Source organism: Chamaea fasciata, unplaced genomic scaffold (assembly GCF_029207755.1).
Source record: "Chamaea fasciata isolate MVZ Bird 193981 ecotype frontalis unplaced genomic scaffold, bChaFas1.0.hap1 SCAF_9, whole genome shotgun sequence".
In the NCBI taxonomy this organism is placed as follows: domain Eukaryota; kingdom Metazoa; phylum Chordata; class Aves; order Passeriformes; family Sylviidae; genus Chamaea; species Chamaea fasciata.
Window position 1 is genome coordinate 8,300,255 of NW_027094094.1, and position 26,149 is coordinate 8,326,403.

The 26,149-nt window shown below is 38.8% G+C and overlaps 1 protein-coding gene across 1 annotated transcript; it reads right to left on the bottom strand.

The window, feature by feature from the left end:
• Positions 1-1,335: 1,335 nt before the first annotated feature.
• CASP7 (caspase 7) lies at positions 1,336-22,918 on the bottom strand. The gene is made up of 7 exons (XM_066190903.1): positions 22,802-22,918; positions 21,473-21,585; positions 6,644-6,792; positions 5,659-5,787; positions 5,001-5,176; positions 3,550-3,688; positions 1,336-2,990 (listed from the first exon to the last, which is right to left on the bottom strand). The coding sequence occupies exons 2-7, from the start codon at positions 21,583-21,585 to the stop codon at positions 2,767-2,769; spliced, it is 930 nt and encodes a 309-aa protein (XP_066047000.1). The 5' UTR covers positions 22,802-22,918; the 3' UTR covers positions 1,336-2,766.
• Between the last annotated feature and the right edge of the window lie 3,231 nt (positions 22,919-26,149).

Consider the following 26,149-nt stretch of genomic DNA (forward strand, 5'->3'; position numbering starts at 1 on the left):
TCCTATACAGAAAAAAAAAGCCTGGAGACAGCGTGGTTTTGTTGGTTCAGCTTTCTGAAAAGTCTCTTCATTTCCCAAGCTGTTTCTAAAGCATAATATCCACCCATGGCTCAAATATAAAGCAACAGCAAGAACCCTAAGAGATCATAAAAGTACCATAAATTGAAAGCAATTTCAAATTTAAATAGCATTTAGGTATACATACAATGGTGAAACAAGATTTCTTATGCTGCCTATGTCATGTCAAGGTAATTTCAGTATTAGTCTTGGCTGCAAGGGAATTTTTGGGATTCCCTCCAGAAACATTCAGTGTATCAATAATGAAAGTGGATTTACACACTAAAACATCTGGCTAATCCTGCAGATGGCAAAGGAATTGCTTTCTGATAGAAAATAGCCATAAATTTGGTCAGGGAAAAAAGCTAAAAACACCCTGCAGCTTTTATTGGCTATTCAGCAGCCTGGCTCTGCTCGAGGGAAAGGCTCAAGGTTCCCACACTGAGTGGGTTCCTTCAGGCTCATGGGCTGGCACAGCCCTCAGGTATGCCGGTATCACCACACAGGGGTGATGGCAATCACAATTTTCCTTTGAAATAATATTAATATTTTTTTCTGGACACAATCTAAAGTAATGCTCATCTACCAGAGATCCTGGTCCTGACACAAGGGGATGTTTTTCTCTCTCTCACTTCTACTCTAAGTTAATCTTTCCATGTTATTTTCTTCTCTGGTGGTATATTCAGGTATTTGATGCTAACCTTTCCATAGCTCATATATTAGAAGTGGCTTGAAGGATAGTTCTGGAGACAGGGGAATATTCACAGAAATTTAAAAACAGGCTAAACCTCAAGCAAATAAACGCTAATGAACTATAAAGACATGGAAGAGCTTCCAGAGAAGCAAAAAATATTGAAATGTTGTCTGCCCATGGTAAACCAGGAATATCCCTAATGCCAGAAAATAGCTTGAGATGGAGCTATTTGGCAGAAGCAACAGGGAGAACACTTCCACATGCACTGCTAGAGCACTGTACAATTTACTGTATAAAGGGCAAGATTAAGCACTGTTGGAACATGCTATTTCCAATAAAATACTTCCATTAACTTTGGTTTACTCCAAGAGAGGATGTGGCCTGTCCAACCCAAGTCACCCAATGCCAAATTACATTTCTGATCTGCCTTTCCACTGACACTGTAAACCTCCTCCTGAAAAGATGCCAGAGACCACCTGCATTCCTTAAAGAGAAAGGGACTGGAATATATCTTGGTTGGTTTTTACTTTACCAGATCGAGTGACAAACATGCAGATATACAAAGCAAATTTTTTTAAAAAAGGTCTTTATTTATGTCATGCTCAATACGTCCATAAAGCACCATTTATTTAATTCAAACAACTGTAAATTTGACTCATGAAAAAAATATATGTCTCACTATGTCACAGTATTTGAAAATATTAGAAAATATTTGAAAGGTATTTGAAATATATGTCTCACTATGTCACAGTATTTGAAAATATTGAAAATATTTGAAAAAATTAAGAAAATAAACTTAACAATTTGGTAAGTTGGCTTTAACACTATGCACTTATTTTTCTTAGAAGGAGAATAGAGGAGTATAGAGTACGTTAACTGGAAAAAGCATGAACAGCTAATTCTTTATCAGTTTAACCAAATCATTAAACTTACTTTTCGATCTAGCTACCAACTAAAGTGAATATAAAAAGTAGAAATTTAAACATCACCAACATAACTCTAAAACACAAAATCAAGACCATACAGTAACTAAGAAGGCACTTTTGGTTTCTGATTCAAGTAAGCATTTCCAGTTTTGGCAAAACTCCTCACCAACTAGAAATTAAATCTAAAACATACATTTGTTACTGGAACATATAATTCTACCTTTTCAACATTAATTTCATTGCTTACAATAAAGCCTTGTCATCAACTGTCTGATGGTTCAAAAGTTCTGAATCAACAAGCAGATATTTTTATTTCTGCAAGCAGAAGAACTGCAATACCACAGTTTCAGGTTGTTCTCTCAGTCAATTGTCATTTGCAAGGCAAAATATCTTTACAATGGCACTTTAAGATGATATCATCCAAATAAAATTTGCCAATTTTTTACAAAGATTTTGATTGTTCTATTTGTTACATTTCTATACTGTTCAGGTAAATAATCTAAAAATATTGATTTTTTATACATTCATCTTATGCTAAAATGATGATTAAGTACACTGACTTTCAGATTGAGCACAGAGCAACCATTAGCCTTCATTAATATTGTTCATTAAAAGGAAATGAATGTATTAGACTAAGAAACACCCTTTTAAATAGCTACAAACTGTTTTATTACTGGACATATCCATAATATGATGGTCTTTGGAAATTTCCAAGGAGATTATGGTTCCATGAGCTAGCAGTAAACAAGGAGCGTCAAGATTTTTTGGTTCTATTCTTAATGTACAATCTGCTTTCTGGGAACAAACTTTATGGGTTACTGACTCATAACATCTTCAGTAGCCATAAGTCATGACAGCCACACTAAGGGAAACCAAGACACAATAATTAGTAAGGCTGTCAGGCTGGCCCACAGCTTCTTTAAAATATTGCCTACTGTCCACGCATCAGATACCCCAGCTTACACAACATAAAAATCTAGTGTTTTTACATTTCTGTTATTAGAAATGTGTTACTCCTGTTTACAATCACATCTCCACCTCCAAAATCATGCCCCGACCTTTCACCACAGGCTGCACTGAAATGCACTTTCAGAAGTAAAGTTCCTTAGTGAGCATGGAGACCACGCAGGGAATCTGCTTCTTCTCGCTGAAGCGCGGATCGTCCGACTGCGACTCGAAATTCGTGGCCACCACGTAGTTCACCCGTGTCAGGATCTGCATGATCTCCAGCTGCTTCCCATGCTCATTCAGCACGGAGCACAAAGACTGCACAAACCAGGAGCCTCTCCCAGGATTTCTCCAGGAGTAATAACCTGATGGGAAAGACAAGGAAGAAAATACATGGGGTTGTTTTTGCTCTTTGGTGTGAAAGATTCTGGGCAAAGATGCACACACAGAAAGCTGATCTCTTAAAAGTTTTGTCACATACCCTACTTCATTAAAGTTGAGAATAATGTATGTTATCTCTCCAAACCTCACACTGCTTAAGCACCATTCTACATTTTGGCATTTGGGAATCTGCAAGAAGTAAAATTACAGGTTCCCTTTCTGAGAATAAGTTTTGTAGTGCAACTATTCCTCTTCTGACTTCATCACACATTCAACACATCAGGACATGGAAGGGCAGGATTCCCAGAAAACAGTACTGCCTTTGCCATCTGTAATCTCCCTTTTCCTCTACAGCCAGTGTAGAAGGGCTGGATACCCAATGTACAGCCTAGGTGCAGACTTTATGGTATATTCTCCCAGGGCAAGGCCCTGGGAATCCAGCTGAGGGGTTCAAAGGATTCCACAGGGGTCCATTTCCAATCCAGTCACTAGGGATGGTGAGTTTTCAGGCTTCTACCCCCACCGTTACCCTCTCTCCCTTACCTGGCACTGTGGAATAAGCAAACAGAAAATCTGCTTCTACTGGGATTTTGTATCTCGGGTTGGCATCTGTCTCCAGGGTGTCATTGGCAGGTCCAGAGTCAGTTTGTATTCCTTCATCAAATTCAGAGCCTCTGCAGGCCTGAAAGCAGAGAATATAAATAGAATGTTTCCAATTGTTATAACAATTACAATTCATCAAAATTCTTTAATGGATTAATTTCTAATCAGTACTTTGGATGTATTAAAAGCAGAGATGCAGTTCTGGGGGATATCTAATTGTTCAGTGATAAAGTTTCTAGCTTCCCCTTTTAAAAATAAACATCCTGTAAGCAGAGGGAGGCAAAGGTGTTGAGGCTGTGCATCTCAGTTGTTTTGTCAACAAATACCATGTCAGGACTGGTTAATTCTAACCATGATTAATTTTACCAGTCCAAAGTAATTATCAGCACTCAATTATTAAATAATACCATGTCCAGTGTGACCTTCTGGACAATTTCTTGACAGTGGACTCCATGGGTGGAGACTCTGTTCTACTGTTTGACCACCCATTACAAGTATATTGCATTTTTAACATTTTTCCATTTCTCTTTGATTCTTAATTTTCTCTTAGTTATGGGTTTAGATAAAGGGAACACTGGGACAACAGTCCGGGTGGGTAATTTTCAGCCCTTGATCAGTAGCTTTGACTGAAAGCTCTTGTAAAAGAACAAGTCTGACTGGCTTATATAACACAGCTGATTGCCTTTATGAAGATAATTTTAAAGTCTGTAAAGTAACCATTTCAAAAGTGTAATTAGAAGAAACATCACTTTAGTAGTATGAAGAGTCTAAAACAGTTTTCACTTTGAGGATGAGGATTAATTGAAGGAATAGCCTAGGGAAAATGACAACTGCTACAACTCATATGTAAATAATACTATGTATTATGTAAAAAAGAGAATTCAGACCCATGATATGTCAGTTAATGCTGTTTGAATCAGTTGTCTTTTAAAGTTTAACTAATACACAATTAATTACATGCTAATCTAAAAATGCAATATACATTTTCAGGCTACTAAGGAAATGAAAAATATTTCTTTAAGCAGTAATTTGTAGAGGCAGCCTTAATTCAAAGAGACCTGGACAGTATTATTCCTGCTGAAAATCCTGTACTGTCCCTAGCTCTGTCTACATAAAAGTGAGTTTATCTTTCCTCTTTGAAGTTCATATATTACCAAGAGAAAACATGTAGAAAATCACAATGATAATATTCTTTATATCTGTGAATTGCATATTTAAATTATATTTTAAAAACAAACAATAATTTTACCCATAGGCAACATCTAGGTTTTTCACAAAACCTCTAGCAACATTCAGTAAGTCAAGCTACAGGGTTTTTCTAGGGCAGACAACCAACAGAGCATGTTTTCCCTGCTGCAGCAATAGGATGCTGTTTACCTTAGGGCTATTACCTGAATGAAAAACAGTTTGGGTTTGCCTATGAGGCTTTTACACTTGTCTCCTCGGAACAGTGCAGTCAGGCTCTTGATGGCCATGGGCCCATCTGTGCCATAGATAAGCCCTTCTTCCCCATGGCTTAGGAGGATACAGGCAAAACAAGCAGCATCACTGTGGTTCTCCTCGGCAGCTACAAGGCAAACACTTCTCAGTCAAATGGAAGCTACATTTTAAATGGAAATTATATATAGCAAACACATTTTTCTGAGGCTAAATATACACTGAGCTACTACTGTCAGGCATAAGAAGGAGTGGATCATCTTTTACAGTGTAATGAGTACTTTGAGTACATGGATGCATCCTTCACTTGACTCTGAGTTTAGCCCACTGGAATCAACAGGCTGAACTCCTTATCTAATATGACAAGGCTCTTCACCTAATACACAGGACAAGTGCTTCACAAGAATACCATACATTTCAGAATTGATGTTGGGGGATGAGGTGGGGAATTAAGCCCAGTCCATTCAGAAAAGAAATTCTTCCATACTGAAGATTGTACATGTGGGGCCTAAGCAATCTGCTCTACTTTAACCTGCTGTGAGCAGGGAGTAGTTTCAGCAACTTCCAAAGGTCTGCTCCCCTCTAAATTATTCTACAATTCTGATTTTTTACCTTCCTTCAGTACTTTTTCCATAGCATCACGGCTCCGGTCATGGTATATCTGAACCTCAAACCCCAAGTTTTTAAAACTCTTAGCAAGGTCTCCAGCATCTTTGTCGGTGCCATTGCGTGTGCCCATTCCTGCCGGAAAACAAAGAACATGGTTGACTGCAAGTCATACAACTCCAAATGATTCACGTGTTCAAAGGCAAATGTTTACGTTTGCAATTGATAAACTTAAACAATGTCTCGGTGACATGTTTTTAAAACAATCCTCTAGCAGCACTGGGAACAAATTGTGAGATTTTAAAAATAATGCTACGTTCAGTGTTAACATGTATCTTAACCTGAAATATGCTGGTGTGCCCCCAGCACCTTGCAACACAAGGGTGATCCATCTCCTTTTGGTTATGCAGTGCAACACAGGCACAAAGCACCCCACAGAAAACTTGTTGAAAAGTGTCCCTACTATACCCAGTAAAAGGAACTGATACAGAATGTTTGGGCAAAACAACCTACTGCGTTTGCCATGTGTACAGGAAAAATCCTACAAGCCTGATTATAACACAAGTATTTGTCTACCTTGAAACCACATGTGGTCTGGAAGGTTAAATACAGGAGTGTGAACAGAGCACACCTACAGCTAGTAGCTTTTGTAGCTCATAGCTGTAGCTCAGGGACAGAGAATTTATAACATGGGTTGCAGATGCCAAAGTTCAAATTTTAACAACATAGTTTTAGACTCCGGAACAAAGGTTTGGTTTGAAGTTGGTATAGCCAGGAGACATGGTTTTGAGACATATACTGAAAAGATGTTGAAAAGAGCCACTCTAACATAAGTATTAGAGAACAGGAAAAGTTTTAGCAACAACTATTTATCAAAAAAGATAAAAACATTCATTAAAATTCCATGTCCTAAAGCCAGAATACTTATTGATTAAAGAAAGTATAAAAATTCTGTGGTCTGTAAAGAGCATCATCAAAGAAAGAACATTACCTGTTTTGTCATCAAAATTTTTGTTGTTTATAATAATACATTTGCCAACTTTCTTGTAATCCATATTATACTGGAATGTGGGTGTAACAATTCGGTATTGATTACTGAGAGAGGGCTTTGGCTGCTCTTCTTCTCCATTCTTCTTTTTTCTAGGTGAACCAAATGAAATTATTGTTAGTGACCAGTCACATGCATGGCCTATTTACTGTAATTCAAACCATTTGTGCAGCCCTGCCCAATGTTTCTCCTTCTCTAATATTTGTTTTCTTCATTTACATTTCGGATCGAGGCATGAAGATCTTGTGATTTCCATGAAGTGATTACAGTGTGTGGATGGATTCTGACCAGGTGAAATAACTCTGGAGTGAACTGCAGCCAACAGCAGGACACACAGATCCTGACCCAGAGATAAAACAAATGGCCTACATGAAGTGAAGCTGGCAACAACCTTTTGCAAACCATCTCTGGACGTATTTTAATTATATATTAGAAATTAAGAATAAGAACAGATAGATTTCCCTTAATAGCTATTCCAGGGACATGAAGATATGCAGTTTACCCAACTGTGTGATGAGATTAGTTTACTGAATCACCATAATCCCTAAATTCTGTGCAGATTAAGACTAAAGCAATAGGTAGTTTCTACTGATAAGGGTTATAGATGTGAACAAGTCACGTGTTAATTTAGTCTGCCAAACAGCAGTCTGAACCTATGTAAAAACCCAAGCACATTTCAAAGCAATCATTGATACCTGAACTTCACATCAAATAAAACCTAAGAAAAAACAAAGTAAACTATTATAATAATGTTAATGGATTATATAATTATAATCCATGTTAGTGGATTATATTAATAAATCTTCTCTGGTTATATGATCATGTACTGATCTTTTTGCTATGTACAGAAGTCTTACATTGGATTAGAAAGAGATGCCAAGGGACAGCACAGACATTACTCACAGATTTAATCTAAATAAAGTATTAACACCGAACCAATGGCAGCCAGCATGCACACCTGATGCACAAGCATGAGGAAATCAGCAGTACTTGCTTTTCAAGGTGGACTTTTTGGTACAAGCAGGTGGCTTCAGGTGTGGTTAAGACTTCCTCAAGCAGAACTGAAGCCATTAAGAGCCCATAAGGATTTTGATTCAACCTTGGAACTATAAGCAAGCTTTGGAGCTGGCCCACTTAAAAACAACACTCAGGAAAGGGCAGAAGAAGTTATTAGCACCTCTCTTATTTGTTCCAGTGTCCAGCTTCCAATAGTATTTATTGCTGATGTATGAGAGGAAAATATAAACTACTTTCACAGCACAAAGAACTGTATAATACAGTTTGGTTATAACAAAATTAGATTTCTCCGATAATCTCAATTAATTTAAGTACTTTCACTATTCTCATTCTGACATCTTCCTAAAGGATTATTAATTTATTTGCTTCAATAATGACTTGTAGATACGAGAATGCTATGAATTGATTAAATGTTGTTTAGATAATGTATTTTCTTACCTGCCTGATTTAACAATGGTTGTCTTTTAGCTTTAAGTGTCCTCCTTTTTATTACTGAAGGACAAGACTAATTGGAATCCATAATAAACCTTCTTCTAACAATTCATCATGTATAAATGCTACTGCAATTCAATTTCAAAACAGCTTCTTCTTATCTTTGAGTGCCGTCATGTTCTATCATAAAGGGCCAAATTAAATAGCTGCACCTGGCAGGTTTTCATTATACTCTTTTTACATGTGACCATCTTAATATAATGTACTCTTTTAGACCTCCCTTAGAGACTGAAAAACAAGATATTGAACAGTATCTACTTGAGAATTATGTCTGGAAATTCCCCCTGTTCTTTCATCACCAGACAGTTCTTTGTCAAAGAGAGAAAAAGAAATTTCAGAACAAAAAATAACCACCCAGCTCCATGAAGAGGTGATTCCTCAGCCCACAGATTCCAGTTGCTACAGATTTATTTGGCTTCAGTGGTTTCCTGAAAAAGTTGTTCAGACAACAGTGGCTGTTAACAGACAATAAGATATTTTCAAGGGGATTGTGTACACATTTCTGTTTATGTCCAACCCATGAACAGCTGCCAACGCTCAGGGATGGACCCATTTGAGCAGTATCACATTTGCACTGTCCGCTTTTCTAAAATGCTGGAATTGACCTAACTCTAGGCCAGAAATCAGGCAGCCACGTTACCCCTCAAGAAGCCCCACTGAAAACAGCCGCAAGGGTTAAGTGGCACAGCAATGTAGCCACGCAGGTTCTCTGAAACCACTTCACTCCCAAGTTCAATAGTTTACACTCATTCATGCAGAAATACTCGTGAGTTTAAGGGATGCAATTCCTGCTGCCGGAATTCTCAAAAGCAGCCAGAAGCTCTGTGCCAGTCAACAGCAAATGCTACAAACAAGCCTTGGCAGCACATTTCCCCATTCCTTAACAGAGGACACTGGTTTTATTCTAATGATTCCTCCCAAGCTAAACAGGTTAATGAGATACTGAAAGAACCACAGCATGGTTGCGCCTATCGCTTCTTTACTGGCAGAAAATAAAAAGTTCCAGAAATCTTTTGGCATCAGTTCAAACTGAATGAATAAAGGAGCTGTGGATTATAATTGGCCTGGACCTGCAACCAGACAGAAATTCTTTATTGAAGATTCTGGTTCCCGTGCCAACATAGCACAATATGGGAGCTGCCTGACTGGCCTACACTGACAGTATAATGTCCAACTTTTCAGATCCAACAAGCAAATCAAACCTTGTAATGATAACTAAAAAAGTTATAAATAAGTAATCATCAGACCTTAAGGGAGATCTCCTGTCAGTGACAGGCTGGCTTATGACTGAAAAGCCTAAATCTTTTTTTCTGAACTTTGAACTGGACAGCTGCTAATATAAATATTTACTGCTGTTCTTACTAAGTTTTCTAATTACTGTGTTTTCTAAAAGGGTTTCCACAGATTAGTTATACAGTGTTATAAAATGTTTTAAACTATGTGCCCTCTGCTTGATTTCTTTCTGCTTCTCTGACATCTAGTGTCTTTAATTTCCTTCTTTTGGGATTCAAACTTACCTGGACTAAACAAAAGTTAAATTTCATGACCATTTACTCATTCTTCAGGTCTTAATGACAGATGTGTCATTATTCCTTACACAGAAATATTCTCCCTATTGCTGTCACGTATTTCATGTTCTCTCCCTTTGGTCAAAAGTTCAGCAAAACTGAAACTTCACTCTGGCACTCTCACACAGCTTGCGCATTTCCACCCTCACCATCTCTAAATCCAGGCCTTAGGCTTGCCAACAGCATATTTGGGAGCGTGATTTCATCAAGTCTAGACTCAGTCAGCATCAGCCCTGTGAAAATCATTATTATCAACTTCTCACTTATCAAATATGAAACTAAAGTTTTCAATTCTATTTATCATTTTGTTACTGAACTTCTAAATAGTAGCAGTTGAGTGTTTTATCAGCATGAGTGGCTAAAATTCTGTCAAAGTCCATGGAGATACCTCACTTGCATGAGGAGTGGACTTGATCATCTAAAGGACTGCTACTTATCACAACAAACCTTCTTTTCTCATATGTGGAAGTGTATGTTGCAATATGGTTCAAGACTTAAGGATAAAAACCGACATAAAAAAACCTCTGGTATCACCGACAACATTTAACTATACCTAAAGATTATTTTGAAAAAATAAAGCAGTGTCTCTTAGCAGCTGTGATTTTCTCTCCTTTGACTTCCTTTCTACTGGCACCTTTCCTCAATTCCTGATGCTACCATATATTAGCGTGACATATCAACATATTAAGATTCCATGTGTAGGACAAAGGTTTCCTTGAGCATTGTCTTTATTCATCTAGTATTCATCTACTCCTCTGCCTGGTTATTTAAGTGACTGTTCTTTTTCAGGAAGAGTTGTTCAAAACTCTAAGACTGTAAACTCTAAAAATAGTATTACAAAGGTTTTAAAAAAAGCTATAGTCCCCTTCTCTCCCAGGAACATTGGGGCCTTTTGCTGCTGTACTGAAAAATGTAAGCAGATAAAAACATTCTACAATTCTATACTATTTAATTTAAGGGAGCTGACATTCAGAGTTGGGTGGAAAAGGCCACACTGATTCCATTCATTTCTATTTGAAGTAAACCCACAAAAGGAGAGAGCTGTGTCTTACTCTGCTTTGTACAGTTCAATAAACTTTGCCTTTCCTTGATAAGGAATATCTCAAAACATTAAGACAGTTTTACTCTGCTTTCCTTCTTTTATACAATGTGCAATATAATTTTTGAATAACTGATAACATGTTTCTGTTAAAAAGAAAGTTTTCCCTTAAAAACATGGTGTCTTTGCAAAACACATCACTTCAGGATTCCTTCTGGAGTCCAAATGCCTTTTTGGCATTGGTGAATAGTTTTATTCTAGTTTCTGTCACATTCTCAGCCTTTCTGTTGAGTCTAGGCAAGATTACAGCAGTGAACAGTACAAATATTCTCAGGTAATCCATCAATGCCCACCAGAACTTCCATACACTAAACTGTTGTGAGATGCAAAGTGTCTTAAATGCAATGCTCTATAATCTATTACAAACAATTGAGATGCTTCCCTTACAACTTTTGGCATTTGGAGACCTCTTTACAGGCTTCATTTGAATGAATTTTCCATTAAGTTACATTATTGTGGAGTGCATGGGACCATACATTAGTTCTAAGGCCTCTAAAGAAACCTACATAGCCTATATTGCTGATCTATATTTATGCAGTTTGTGTGGCTCTATGTTGCTCTTTCTGTCAAAAAACCCCCACTCCTCCCATTGTTGCATGCACAGTATAAATTACATCTGTGACTACTGCTTATCACAAATGCTGTTTTCTCTCCTGGGGGAAAATCCAGGACTGGACTTATTTAAAAAGATAGCGAAAGGATAGACAGAAAACAATGAAAATGCAAATAAGATTGTGTTTGAATTCACAAGGCATCACTAAGCTATGTGTCGTAAAACTGACTGTGCTGGAGATCAATTTAGTTATTAATAAAAAGAAACTGTACAGGAAACAGAATTTATAAATTAGCCAAAACAAGATTCAATATTTTCTTCTATGTTCCCACCTTAGCCTCAATAATTAGTGGTCTGATGTGGGCTCCATAATCCATATGTCTGATGCTTTCCGATGATCATGCATTAAGATCTCTTACTTCTACATAACCTTCTCTTCAAGCTACCAGCTTTAATCCTTTTATTCAGCTTTAATACCTTTATCTGGTCTAATTTCACTGTATTTAATACACCTCTAATTACTGTACACTCTCCCCACTTCGAATGTTTTTTTTTTTTTAAATCTTGAACCCTGGTGGCAATATCAAGCAAAAGGCACTTGTTAAACCTGACTAGAGCTTTTTAGATCTTAAGTTCTCTAAGCCAGACTCTTTGTTCTTTGTCAGATCTGTTTTGGCAGTGTCACACAGATTTAGAACTACATGCAAATAACAGATTATCCTGTTGTCTTTTTCCATTAATATTGCATCAGGTTGGCAGAACAGCAACATTTCTGGACAAGAATGTTCCACTACTTGAATTGTCTTTTATAAAAATGAATATTCCTTTACTGTTAAAAATCAGAAAGCATAAATTATGTGGGATAAAGACTAAACCACAAGGTCTTGACCAAATATTAAAACTGTATTACAATACTGCATTTGAAAGTGCATACTCAGGCTTGCAAATTATTTGCCAAAAGACACACTAAAAGAAAAAGCTTAATAGTTGAAACAAAAGCCTCTTGAGGAAAAAGGGGCAATACTAATTGTATAGGAGGAAGTTCAAGTAAGCATTGCATACTTTCAATTTCTCTATTAGCAAAAGTTAGCAAAGGACTCCTGACTTTGATAGATGAGCACCAAAAAAATCACCAGGCCTTAGAAGGTTGTTTTAAAATATATTCCAGATAGGTGTCAAAAGAAAACTGAAAAAAAATTCTAATATTGAAGTCAGGATATTTTTTAACACAATAGAAAGTCTTCATTTAGCAGAAAGAAGAAAAGTGGCCCCCACAGAACTGCACACAGAAGTTCCCCAAAAAGCATTTAAACATTATTCCGCCTACATTGCTTACCATGGCACACAGGTGTCTTATACAAAAGGCATGAAAACTGATAGCTGCAATTTAGATTAGTGAACATAAACAACACAATAACACACACACACACACACACACACACACACACACACACACACACACACGCACACACACCCCAGTGTTCCTAGATTTCTGTTTCCTGTCAGGGTCTTGTTTTATCTGTTAAAGAAATCCAAAATTTCAGTGAAACATGCTAAACTGATAATACTGGACTCTGAAGTTCATATTTATTGATGACATATAAAGTCTGTGCTGCCCTTGCCTATTTATACATTGCTTTGTTGAAATGTCTAAACTTTGAAAGTCATTTTTGGGAATGGGTGGAATAAAGGGAAATGGCCAGTGTGCTTCCTGGAACACCACAGCTCCTGGGAGCAACAGGGCTGCTCAGGCAATAAAATAATGACTGCAAATGTTCTCAAGAACAGGGCCATAGGAATTAATTAGCCTTCAGTTTCTTTTTGAACTGTTCATGATTTCTTAAGGGCATCTTTGGAATCAGATTGTCAGCTGACTAAACAAAGCCACTTTGAAAGTCAACAGAGGCAAAGCCTTTTCCTTGAATGAGCCTCAAGTTAGGAACCTACCAGGACAATACCTCTTGTTCATTTGGGAACTCCTGTCACAGGCCCTTCAAATAATTGTAAACACAGTAATTTTGAACAGAAAATATTGTTGTAGTAGTATCAAAAGGAAGGAGTTAGGTAAACAATGAGATTACTTCCTTGAACTTATCAAGATAATACTAGAGCTGGGAAGGACCTAAACTATCATTAAAAAAAAAATCTTCCCATGACTGGACTGAGTTCATTCATCCAAAAAACCAATATCACACTACAAACGTACTTTTGTTCTTGCTATGACATGTAACAGTACAGTAACAGATTTCAAGGAAAACTTGCAAAATAAACCACTTCAATTTATTTAAGGAAATCCTGGCATTTCCCTAAATTTCCTAATATCACATCCAAGAGTACTACACAGAATAAAATATATTTATTAAGACCATATGCTAGCTATGCTTTGCCCAATTAACTTGATGAAAGGTATTAAACAAACCAAAACGAGTTGTGCTTCTGCTGTTGAATAACATTGGGAAAGTAACTCCGTAACTCTTGGTCTTAGTTTTCCCATTACAAAATGAAGTCTAAACAATCTTTTTTCATAAAGCAATTGCAGATCATGAGGCTTCTTTCCAGAGGGAGGGTAGTGCAAAAACTGCGGCCCCCATGTTCTAACCAACTGAGTCAATCTCAGTGGCAATCCTGTGCCCTGTGCTCTGGGATGACCCTGCTCCAGCAGGGAGCTTGGACCACTGTGGTCCCTTCCAACCTGACCTACTCTGGGATTCTATCCAGCAAAGTAGAAAATAATTTTAAAATTCACATTTTGTACATCTGTGCAATGTTTATGTCTGGAGTGTGTGGGTTAGCTTACTGACTGGTGCCTCCTGGAAAGAAAATGCATAAAACAAAGCCATCCTTACTGTAGAGTTATTGTTTACATTCTTATTGTAAACCTCCACTGTGGAGGTTTACAGTGGATCTCAGTCCAGAAACAAATTCCTAACTTTGATTACTGCACATTAATTTCGCTGAAAAGAGAAAACTGCTAGTGCCTGTATATGACTATTTAACATCAATTGAAACACTGAACATATTTTAAATACCTCATTATAAAATATTTCTCAGACCTTAAGCTACTCTGGTAGCTTTTTTGTTCCATTTTAGTTTCAGATCCATCTCCAGCTAGGAGAGACAATCTTCCCTAAAAACCTGGAAAACTGAGAAACTCAGTCCAAGACAACTCACAGTATAATGAAAGAGTTGAGCTGTTTGAAAGAACAAGCCTCAGATTACAACTTCTGGCATACTTTGTAAATGTCTTCTGAAGTTCTGACAGTTAATCTAAATGTGCCTTCCTGTCTTTTAAAGTATGTGTTAGTGATGGCTTTAACTAACTCAAATCAAAAGCACGACTGCAATTTAATTTATTATACACAAATGAAGCAGACCAAGTGCATTGGGACTAAGCCAGCTTCACTTTGGACAGCAAGTTTCAACAGACTAATATCACATTTCAAAAGAGTTAAAAGAAGACAAAAGTAAACAGAAAAGAAACAAGTAGCAGTGCCCTAGTTTTGTGCACTTAATATTTTAGGGTTACTTACAACCCACATGACAATTTTGTGGTGTGATGCCTGCGAAACAGAGTTCTAAACTCTACATCATCACTCTGTAAGTGAGATTCAGCTTCTCAATTAGCTGCATGATATCTGCAATGCAGGCCTCACAATACTGTACGCAACATAATAGCCAAAAAACATTCAAAAGGTGAATTTTTACAAATAAAGAATTTCACTTGCTGAAAGGCTTTCAGCTCATTTCTAGAAAACCTGTACATCCATACTTTCCATGGGTGTTCTGGAAACTGAAATCTTGCATGATCATACCCTAGGCAGTATAATGTACAGAGGCAACTGGCAATTATATGCAAAAAAGAGATGAAGCTTCTTTTACCTTTCAAAGGTACTAAGAGAAATTAACAGGTACATATGGATTGCTTGGAAAATGACTCAAAATAAAGCAAGCCCTCCAAACACTAATGCTCAGAGAACACTCTGGGAAGGATTAGCAATTGCAGAATGCCAGTGGAGCCATGATTAGCTAAACTAAACTGTTTTAGGGTATAAACTCATGATTTTCCCAAACAGCTGGCAGAAAAGGAAGGAGGTGAATAACACTCTACAGTACCTTGGCTCATCATCAAATGGTACCCCACACTGCATCTGAAAACAGCTTCAGCTTGTCCTCAGGAGCAAGTCTGATCTTCTGTGCTATTGCTAGGAGCCCACCATGCTCGGGCTTGCATTGCAGAGAGAGGCAGGATGCTCTGTGTGCTCAGGCCCCAGCATTTGCCTGTGTCAGCAGTGGGTCACGCTGGACTGTTCTGTGGGGCTATTCAAACCCTGGAGCCATCACCCTGCGGGCTGAGGTCATGCAGGCCTGAGCTACCTTTGCTGACAAGCAGAAAACACGCTCCCATCACTCATTCTACCTCTGCTCCTATGTAAGAGAACAGGAAAACAGATTTTGGGATGGAGGGCGGGACAGCAGACTTCACTTTGTGATACGTCCCTCTTCCTCCTGTCAAAACCTGATCCACCATTACTGCAATATTTACACAATGAATATTTCTAGCAAAATAATGAACATTCATTATTGACTAAATGTAAGATTAGTTGTACCTAAGATGTATAGTTTACAAATTATACCCGCAGTTGTATAGTTTACAAAGATAAAAGTTTACAGATGTAAAGACATATAGTTTACAAAGCCTCTCTGTACTTTAATTAGTAGAACTACTTCCTACATGTTTACCCTCAAACAGTTTTGGTTTATTAGAAATTTGGCTTAAATTTGTTTGGATTGCTCTGAAAGCTTAAGCATCACAGTACAAAATAACTGTCCTCCATATTCTGTATGATACAGCCCAGAGTTTGTAGCAATGAAGGAAATAAATTACTAAACTACAAAGCAATTAGGATACTTGACTGTGATTACTTCAGACACAGTTCCTGGATAACCCAGTGTTTGCTGTACTTCACATTAAAAAGTCTCTAAGGAGACTGGAAACAAATATTGACTGTGAATCAATGAGTTCTTGTAATATACACTAGAAACCATTTCAAGATACTTGGGCTTTTCCTATGAGGTACATCCAATAAGCACCTAAGGGAAAGTACAAGCACAGACCACAGTTTCCACTCATTGTTAAAGACTCCTGCAGTGTTCTCCAGAGGCTGAGTTCCAGATCGAACAAAAATTGCTGTAACAAAACAACAACAACCAACAACAACAACCAACAACCCCCCACCCCCCCCAAAACAACAACAACAACAAAAACTAAACAAAAAAAACCCCAAACCAAACCCAACCAAAACCACCTCTGACTAAAAAATAGTGATAGAAGTTAAATATTCCTGTTGTGCCTTGTTACAATCTCTTAATTATCTTTGTAGGAACTTTTCCAGACCATAAATTACTTCTGAAATTTTATGTTTGATGCTTTCAGGTGAACATAAACAATTGATATTTACCTTGTGCTAAGCAGAACAAACAAACTCCAAACAAAATTAAAATTATATTGTGATAGAATTTGGAGCTGTGACAGTAAAAGGAAAGATCATCACCCATTTACAGGACCAACTAAGGCACACAGTGACTTCCTTAGTGACATTAAGGAAACATGAGGCTGAAACAGGAGGTCAGCTCAGACATCTGAGTTGCAGCCCAGAACATAACCTCAGATAATGATTCATCAGCTGTTATTTGCTTTAAAGTAGCCTGCTATTTTTAGTCTAGCTAAGGATAAAAGAGATACTTTTCTTAGCAATATTTACTTTGAATGGTCTATAATATTCTGACACTGAAAAACAGAATAGAATGGACCACTCTGGAACACGTATGTATCTGCATCATTGTGAAGCTGTTCTTCATAAAAAGTTCTACCTGAAAAGCAGCTTCTTTTACAAATCAGTATAAAAATAACCTGTTGGTAATCCCCATACAGGCAGTTATGAGCTGGATTCAATGATCTTTGTGGGTCCCTTCCAATCCAGAATAAATGTGATACTGTGAAAAGTGGAGGGAAAATAGATTCCCAAAAGACAGAGGAACAACAGAAAAACTTAGCTGAAACAAAGTCAACTTTCTACACCTTCTACAACTCCAGACCTCAGGTTAAGCTGAGGATGAATCTCAAAAATGAATATATATTCTTTGAAGGACAAGTTTATTTATGTTGAGAAATATGGCTGTACTGAGACAAGGGTCATGAAGTTAAAATAGACAGCCTTTGGTAACATCTTTGCTTCCCCACTTCGATGACCTGCCACCCAAATAAACACTGTACACATGAAAAGAAAAGGTATATATCCATGATTCTTTTTCATCTAAATACTAATTTACAAACATGGCAGATATCTTGACAATGTAACTATCCCAGCCATTGAACTATAGAAGGCGAGATGCACGCTGGCATTTCCAGGAAACTTTCAAATTACTCAAAAGTCTCAAACTTTGAAGTGGTGTGGCTTGCCAGAATTAAATATCTCACAGATATTTTGGACTTGCAGTGTTAAACAGCTAAAATATTCTTGGTTACTACATGTTTCACAAAACCTCTCAAATTCCTCAGTGGGATTTTCTTACAATCCGTTTCATGTGTCTGCACTGAGGGCAATATAGAATAACACACACTTTAATTTGTAAGTAAGTATTTGTAAAGATTTAAAAATAGATATTTAAGTTGTGTTTCCTGTTTCCAGAAGAAAAGGGGAATATTGACTGTAAAACAAGACAGTAGGGCTGGAGCAGATAAAAGTAACTAGAAAACAAATGGTTCTAGACAATTAAATTAGGATAAAACTGGTACCCAGATACTACTAACAAAACTCTTCTGCATTATTTCTTCACTGAAGTCCACGTGCAGTCAGGATTTTTGACAGTGCAAATGCAAATCTACCAAGCTTTGGGAATTTCTGGATGCAGCTTTTCAAAAAAACCCCTCTGACTTTAAGTAGGATTAAGAGAAATCTTAGCTCTACTTAACACAGTGCTACCACAATTTTATTCCATTTCGTGTTACATTAGCTTTCCTGGATACTAAAATGCATTTGTGGCTATCAATCTCCCAATAAAACACAAAAGATACCAAATGAAGATATTAAATCATCCTGTGGAGAAGCAAGACTTTATTAAAAGCTTTGAAAGTGTAAGAGGAGCACACATAGCACAGTAAAAACCCCCAAAATTGTATTTAGAAAATTTGTGAGAATTTGGGAAAAATTCTATTAGTTAGCTAAAAAAACCAAACCAAAACAAAAAACCCCCACACATTTGAAATCCTTAGATGAATCTTTCTTTAAATACGTTTTAAACTTTTTTTGGTGCACAGATTTGCCAGAATGTGTCCTGATATTTTTGATTTCTGAAACATAACTTTTTTGCTCAACTGCAACACGGCTCATTTTTTTGTTCCTTTCGCTGTACACAAAATTAATACCCTCCTGCCATCTAGTGGCTAAAAAAAAAAAAACAAACCCGGAACCAAACACGGCCGGCAGATTTAATCCAAAACTTCTTCCAACTCTTTTCCCCACCGGACAGTTTTTCTCACCAACATCAGCTAAGTATTAGCACTTTTCTAAAGAGAAGGAAATACGTAGAAGAAAATTCCCCTAAATTGTTGTGATGACAGAAGAATCTGCCCAGCCTGGTCTCCTTGGTAAAGCAGCCTCAGACTGCTCAGAGAGAAATTTGCTGTAGTGAGCAAGATTTTAATTTGCTTCTAGTTACTGCTCTGACAAGGTAGATCTGCAGTCACAGGCAGAGAGTGGCAAATTGAAGCTGTGAAGCTACTGGAAACAGCTGGTCTTTCTGCTCAGCTTTGAATTTAGCTTCCCACTGCTCTGTCCTCTCAAAATTAGTGTGCTTATTTAACATCACAAGTTACTTGTTTTCCTATTGAGCTTACAGATGTTAAGCAGTAGTACATGAAATGCAGTGAAGAATTTAACTGAGAGTACTGCACACCTGGTAAAGACTGGGTTGATAAAACAAGGGACAATAAAATCGTAGTAACTCCAAAGCTTTCTAGACACCTTATTTAAGATGTATTACTTCATGCTGCCAAAAACTTTGAAACTTTGGCAATCAGGACAGAGAGCCACCCTTGTTCAATAAAAGTATATCTAGCCTGGTAGCTGGTACTGACTAGAAATGAGTCAGAAGAAAGCAAACAAAAGAAAATGGAAACAGAATATATCCTCACAGAGTCCTGACTTAGGAGCACCTTCACCAAAGATGTTAAAATCTGGAATTTTCTTCCACACATCCATCTAATCTCTTCTGAACTTATCTAAAATCTTGACATCAGCATATCCCCGGCTTTAAGTTCTACGGTGACATTCTGCTCTATGTTAAAATTACACCTTAACACTTGTTTTAAACCAACTGCACGAACTTTTCATTGGATGTCCCCTGGATTCCTTGAGAGGCGCAAAGAATAATCATTCTCTCTTCACTTTTTCATTTATTACAATCACAGTTTTAGATCAGATCCCATTTTCCTTTATCCTCTCACATTCCTCTCCTATCTTCCTTCAGGCCAAAGAGTTTTAGTTTCTGTAGGACAAAGACCTTGTTACCATGCTTGGATTTTTAAGACCTTAATTGTCAAGCACCTCATTTCTCTTTAAGCAGCTACTACTTTCTTCAAGAAACTCTGTTAGGTTTCTGAAATGTATTTTTTCCTACAAAATCTAAGTTGGATTCTCTCAATTACCTCATATTTAATCTGAGCAATTTTTTACTTCTGAAGAAAAATGTGGCAAATTGCATCTTCAAGGAGTTCCCAAAAGATGAATGCCTCAAACTGATGAATAGCCAAATTATTTGAAAAATTTCTTATAGAAAAAAGTAATAGAAATGCTGATTATTGCCTTTTCTTTGGAAATTATTAACTTTGAGTTGCATAATTTAATAATAGTATTAGCATATCACCTCTTATAAAGAAGAACAAATCAAATATCAAAACATATTTTATAAAGTTGAAAAGAAACCTTTGAAAAATATTTGACGAGATTTAGAAACAAATGTTACATTTGTCTATTTGTTAAAATTAGTAATACACATACATATCATAAAACATATTTGAGGAATGATAAAATTAGAGAAAGTACAGTGATTTGCTTAACAGCATATCAAAAGTCTTCTAAGACTAAAGCATGTTCACTTCTCTCACAAACTTGTTACCCTATTAAACTCACAGAATAAACAGCAAAAATTGAAGTATATTAGCCATGTACTCTCTGAATTATACAGCTCACTTTAATGTAAATTTCCAGTAGTAAAAACAATCAAAACCTCTCCGTAAATGCATTAGACTTTGCATTAAATATCACTTGCAAAATCTCACTTAATCCAATGGGAAGTAGCCATTTGCTGACATTCAACAGTACTTATAAACTTTGCATGTTCATTTTTCATCTTTTGCATTTCCAGTCACATTTATCCAGTGTTTTCAGGAGTACAGATGAGCAGTAAATAGTTCTTGCTTCCCACTGACTTAATGAAAGTAAGCTTATGCTTCAGTGAGACTACTATGCTTTAAAATGAAAGGCTTTCATGTGTTCTGTAAGGGGTTACATCTCTAGACTTGGTGAGGCTTCTTTGTGCTACAACCTAGACAGCACATCCAGGCTTTAAAGTAACTTAGACAGTCAGCAGGGGATTCCAGTGATGCTGGAGATTAGCTGAGCTGAGTGCAGTAAAATAGATAATTAATGGCATATTCAATTCCCAGCTCCACCAAAGGTCAGTGTTTAAGATGTGGGGCTATAATTGATGCTAAATGAACTTGGTGGTCTCTTAGCTGCCAAATAAAACTTAAGGGAGACATTATGAGTTTCCCTATAGGGAGATGCTATAAAGAAATGCTTTAAGGTACAGACCAGATACATTAAATTCATACAACATAAACCACCTTTCTATCCAGACCATCAATAACATTGTGGACATGGAAAACTGAACAACAAATCAAGCCTTTTTGTTTCTTTGATTAAAAGGGTACCATGGCAGCTAATACAACAAGAAGAACAGGAATACAAGTAGGAACTTACTTTCCAAAAAGTGAGAACCTGCTGCTTCTGTCTGGCCTGGCATCAACTAGATCATAGCCATCTTCATCACCTCCCTCTCCAGCAGGGAGACTACCACGCTGATCCTCTGACATCTACAAATAAAAGTACAAGAATTTAAGTGTCCCTCAGTGAGCACTGACATTTTAGAAATACTTCTGCGAACCAGATTGTTTATGGTCTGGTTTGTAGAAGATACATGTGAGGGTTTTAGTCAGTTTTATTGTCTAATACTTCCTCAGGAAGTGGCTACAGATTTCTGGTCCTGAATTGCTGTGGCGTTGCACATGTTCAGCCATCTCTATTTCCTTGTGGCAGTTACCAAAAGGAACTCATCTAATACCATTCTCAAAAAATGCAGGTAGCAGGAAAATTAAAAATAATTTTATGGTGAAAGATCACAGAATCATAGAATACAATCATAAAATAGAATCAGAATATTCTGAGTTGTAAGGGACCGCCTAGGATCATCAAAGTCCAACACCTGGCCTACACAGGGTAGTCCCAAGAATCCCACCATGTGCCTGAGTGCGCTGTCCACATCATAGAAGTAATTCCCAGAAAGTTTTCCATGGTCTGGATAGAAGTATGTTGGGATGAAAGCAAGGGCTCCTGTGTCTTAATTTGCATATACGCAGTCAAATGTATGCAAGTGGAAGAGCCCTGTGTATTTTCTCTGGGTGGCTTTAATTTAATCATTAAGCAGTCGGGAAACTACAAAAAGCAAGGACGGCACCACGACCTGCATCAGCTCAGCAGAGCGAGGCGTAGGGCAGACACAGGGTGGGATGCACTGAAACACCTGGCCTCTGGTTCCGGATTTCCACCAGGAAATTAGCGGTGATTCCCGCCTCTTCCCCATAGTTAGGCAGATTAAACTTGCTTTTGCCATCCGTTTACTGGGAAGAGCACACGTTTACATCGAAAACCACCCCGGACACCTGGCAGCAGCAGCAGCAGCAGCAGCAGCAGCAGCTCAGGGGCCTCCATGGCTGCACCACCATGGGGAGCGGGGCGCCGGCAGAGGTTTGAGCGCTCCCCGAGAGTAAGAGCAGCTCCCAAAGCTGGATCTAGACTCGGCTTACACACACACACACACACACACACACACACACACACACACACACACACAGGGAGGAAGCAGGGCGTGCAGGCCGCGGTGCCGAGGAGCAGCGCGGGGCTCCCAGGAAAGCGCATCCGCAGCAAGGAATGCGCACCCCGAGGGGAGGGAGGAAAGCAGGGCAGCGGCCGGGCAGCGGGGCCGGGGGAGGCAGGGGACAGGGGAAGGGCTGGGAAGGGCCCGGGGCTTGCCTTGGTGCTGGGTCCGGCCGGGCGGCAGCCAAAGCGAAAGTTCCTTAGATCGAAAGCGGCGGGCCGTGCCCCCGGGGTGGCGCCGGGGCGGGGCGGGCTCCCCTGGCGTTTCCCCGTCCCCATCCCTGACCCTCGTCCCCCGTCCCCATCCCTGACCCCCTCCCTGACCCTTATCCCCATCCCCGTCCCCGTCCCCGTCCCAGTCCGTCCCCCCGGCAGAGGGTCTCGGGCACAGCCCCCGGGCCCTCCTCGCTCCCCAGGGAATGACAGCCACATCACAGCGAAACCCGAATTACCACTCTTTAACAGCTGTGCTCCGGCACACCCCCGCGAAAGAAGAGCCGAAAGTTTCATGGTGACACGAGATTGTCTAGATCTAAGGGAATTTTTCCCCTTATATAAACTTCAGTGGCATTTCCTTATCCTCCCAATTATTCTGCGTGTTGCATCTCTGCTAATTACGATATCCCACTGTGTAGCCGTAGCATCAGGCCCAGCAGTCCAGTCCATGGACTGAAGATTGGCACAGTCTTGCTAATTACTCCTGGATGCGGGCTCCAATCCTGCGAAATCATACACCCACCCAGCGGTGCGTGGTGTTTAACATTCACTACCTGAAGAGATTTACATCAAAGAGACATTTTTCAGTGTAACTGCCTCCTAATTGGCACAAAACACAGGCATGGTAACAAACAGGCTTTTGCTTCCCGACAGGTCAGCGCCTGGATGTGATGGAGGAGCTCTTGCCGTGTGTCTGCCCGCTGCTGCTGGGACTGCTCCCTGCTTCCTGGGATTATGCCTGTGGCTCCTGGCTGGATGTGTAGCCAAAGTTTTCTCCTGAAAATAAAACTAGCAGAATCTCATGGTTCCTCTAATGCCATCTGTTAGCTGCTGCTTTTCAAGAAGACAACATCACTTCCAAATCCATAATGGGTCACCATGGACAGCAGAGACACTGGAAATGTATAGATCATTTATCTGGAGGAGAGGAGAGGAGTGGAGAGGAGTGGAGAGGAGAGGAGAGGAGAGGAGAGGAGAGGAGAGGAGAGGAGAGGAGAGGAGAGGAGAGGAGAGGAGAGGAGAGGAGAGGAGAGGAGAGGAGAGGAGAGGAGAGGAGAGGAGCCTCTAATCACCAGCAGTGACTGGCAGTGGCACCTGAAACTCAGAACATCCAAATATGCTTTTCTGATGATGCCTATGGGTGTTGCCCAGGAAATACAGAAACTGTTTGCTTCTATATCTTGATGAAAATGTTTATCCGTTGCAATCTGATCACCACAGACAAATTAGCAGACCTAGAAATGTTTTTTGTTTTTGTTTTTTTTTTTTTTTTTTTTTTTTTTTTTTTTCTAAGCATCATTGTATTGCTATCAAAAAAGTGGTCTGATAATGCTTGCCAATTTTCAAGAGTTTACTATTAGATGTGGTTATGGGGAATTTCTGACTCAAACTTTTGATGAAACTTCTATTTTCTTTTCACATTGGTTGCTGACATTCACAAAGTTTGATTCCTCAGTGTGCTGCCATTCCTTCCTTAATTTTAATGCAATACAAGGTGCTAGACTTCTTTTTTAGAAAATCTTGCTTGTTGTCAGTATGGAGTAAGGGGAAAATTAGAAATATAGTAGAAATAGAAGGACATATCTTGCTTCAGAGCATGGAGTGATTGCCACCTAGGAAAGGGTCAGGAAGGAAAAAAATTCTCGTGTAGAATATGGCACAGCTGGCTGTATGCATTAGTGGGTAGGGGGAAGAGCCAGCAATGTGATACCTACAGCATCACCATTTCCCTCCTTTGCCCTGGAGACTCACTCTCCTCCTTAAAAACATTAGTAATGTAGCCTGTAGACTAGATATTTGCATTGGGGAAAATAAGTCTTTAACCAGTGCATGCAGCTGCAGGATGAAAACGGGGCATGTCTTTGGGAAACTGAAAGGTGGATGGCAGGTACAAAGGCTCGAGGCAACTGAATAGTACCTGTCTGGAATAATGACTGCGTCCTGTGTTCTGCACTACATCTGTGAAAGCAAGGATGGGGTTTTGTGAGACCTGGGAGGCAGGTGTGGGGATACTTTTAGGATGGAGGATTTGAGTGTTTCACAGTGTGTTCCCTTCTCAACAACAGTTGTTAGATTTTCCCTTATTTTTCAAGAAAGGATGGATGGTTTTGATATGCTGTGAGGAATATGGGGATAGGGCAGGGTGATTGGGCACACCACAACTTTCTGGAATTCTGTAGAATAACGCACTTCAGTCAGCTTGATGCATGTGTTTTGTTGGGATTTCTCTGTAATCAGGCAGAGATGGTCTGTTGCACATGCCATATTTTATGAGTTTTAAACTTGAGTCTTATTCGTGTCATGATACACAACAAATGGGCATATTTGGACACTGGTGGTCATGTGGACTCTGTTCTTCATGCTTTTCACACTTCAAATTTTAGCTTAGAGTGTAGCACATCCTCACCAGTTCTTTCTCTGCTCTGTCACTGTGATATCTTCTTGGCCCCTTGCTTCTTTTTTAGATTTCTCCCTTACTTTATCTCACTCTGTTAGAAGCATTTGTAAAATCCCTACACTCTCAAGTTTTCCTGACACTGGCAACAAGGGGAAAGTGTAAGCATAAACACTTTAATAATGAAATATAAACAGTTGTTGGTTGGTTTCCAAAACAGCAACAATGGAAGAAGCAACTCTACAAGTTTGGAAGGTGGTTCTTTAGAAGTTTTTATTCAAGTCTTGGGAGATTTTGGTGTTGATAAATGTTTTCCAGTTTTCTTTCAATATTTTTCCAAGCTGGATTTGCTACTATGCCAAATTTGAGGGAGAGACTGTATGAGGCAAAAGGCCCTGAGCCCAGGTAACTAATTAACCACAGGGTTCAGAGGTGAACATAGACAAGGCTGGTTGAATGCTTGAACTTTTACGGGAAGCTTTTATCAGTGCATAAAACTCTCACTCTGTGTAGTGAACCAGCACCTTTGGGCTTATTTTGCAAACAGAGGGAAAATAGAGTTGTCATAATTTGTGCTGTCTGGCTTCCTTGTTCTTCATGCGGTTGGAAGGGCACAGCTTCAATCCAGGAGCAACTGGGGAGGTGACCCTGACTTGAATGTCTCTGAAGAAGTTACTTTGTGTAACTAATATGTGCTCTTTTTGTAATCAGATTGAGGATGCAGTCACACTTCAAGTTTTCTGTGCAGTTAATTCAAGGAATCTAAGGAGGCTGGAGAGGTAACAATGTTTCTTCCCACTAATTTGCACTTTCAAGGTGCTGTCTCCTTGTACTTTAAGGGTAACCACAGTACTTTTAAACCACATTGATTAAGGTTCTACTGTTAAGTAAAG

Excerpts from the sequence above, each read along its gene's own strand:
- CASP7 (XM_066190903.1), bottom strand. The coding sequence starts at position 21,585 with ATGTCAGAGGATCAGCGTGGTAGTCTCCCTGCTGGAGAGGGAGGTGAT. Across the intron at positions 5,788-6,643 it reads AAATTTTGATGACAAAACAG|GAATGGGCACACGCAATGGC; the intron begins GTAATGTTCTTT and ends GTTTTCCGGCAG. Across the intron at positions 5,177-5,658 it reads GGAAAAAGTACTGAAGGAAG|CTGCCGAGGAGAACCACAGT; the intron begins GTAAAAAATCAG and ends TTTGCCTTGTAG.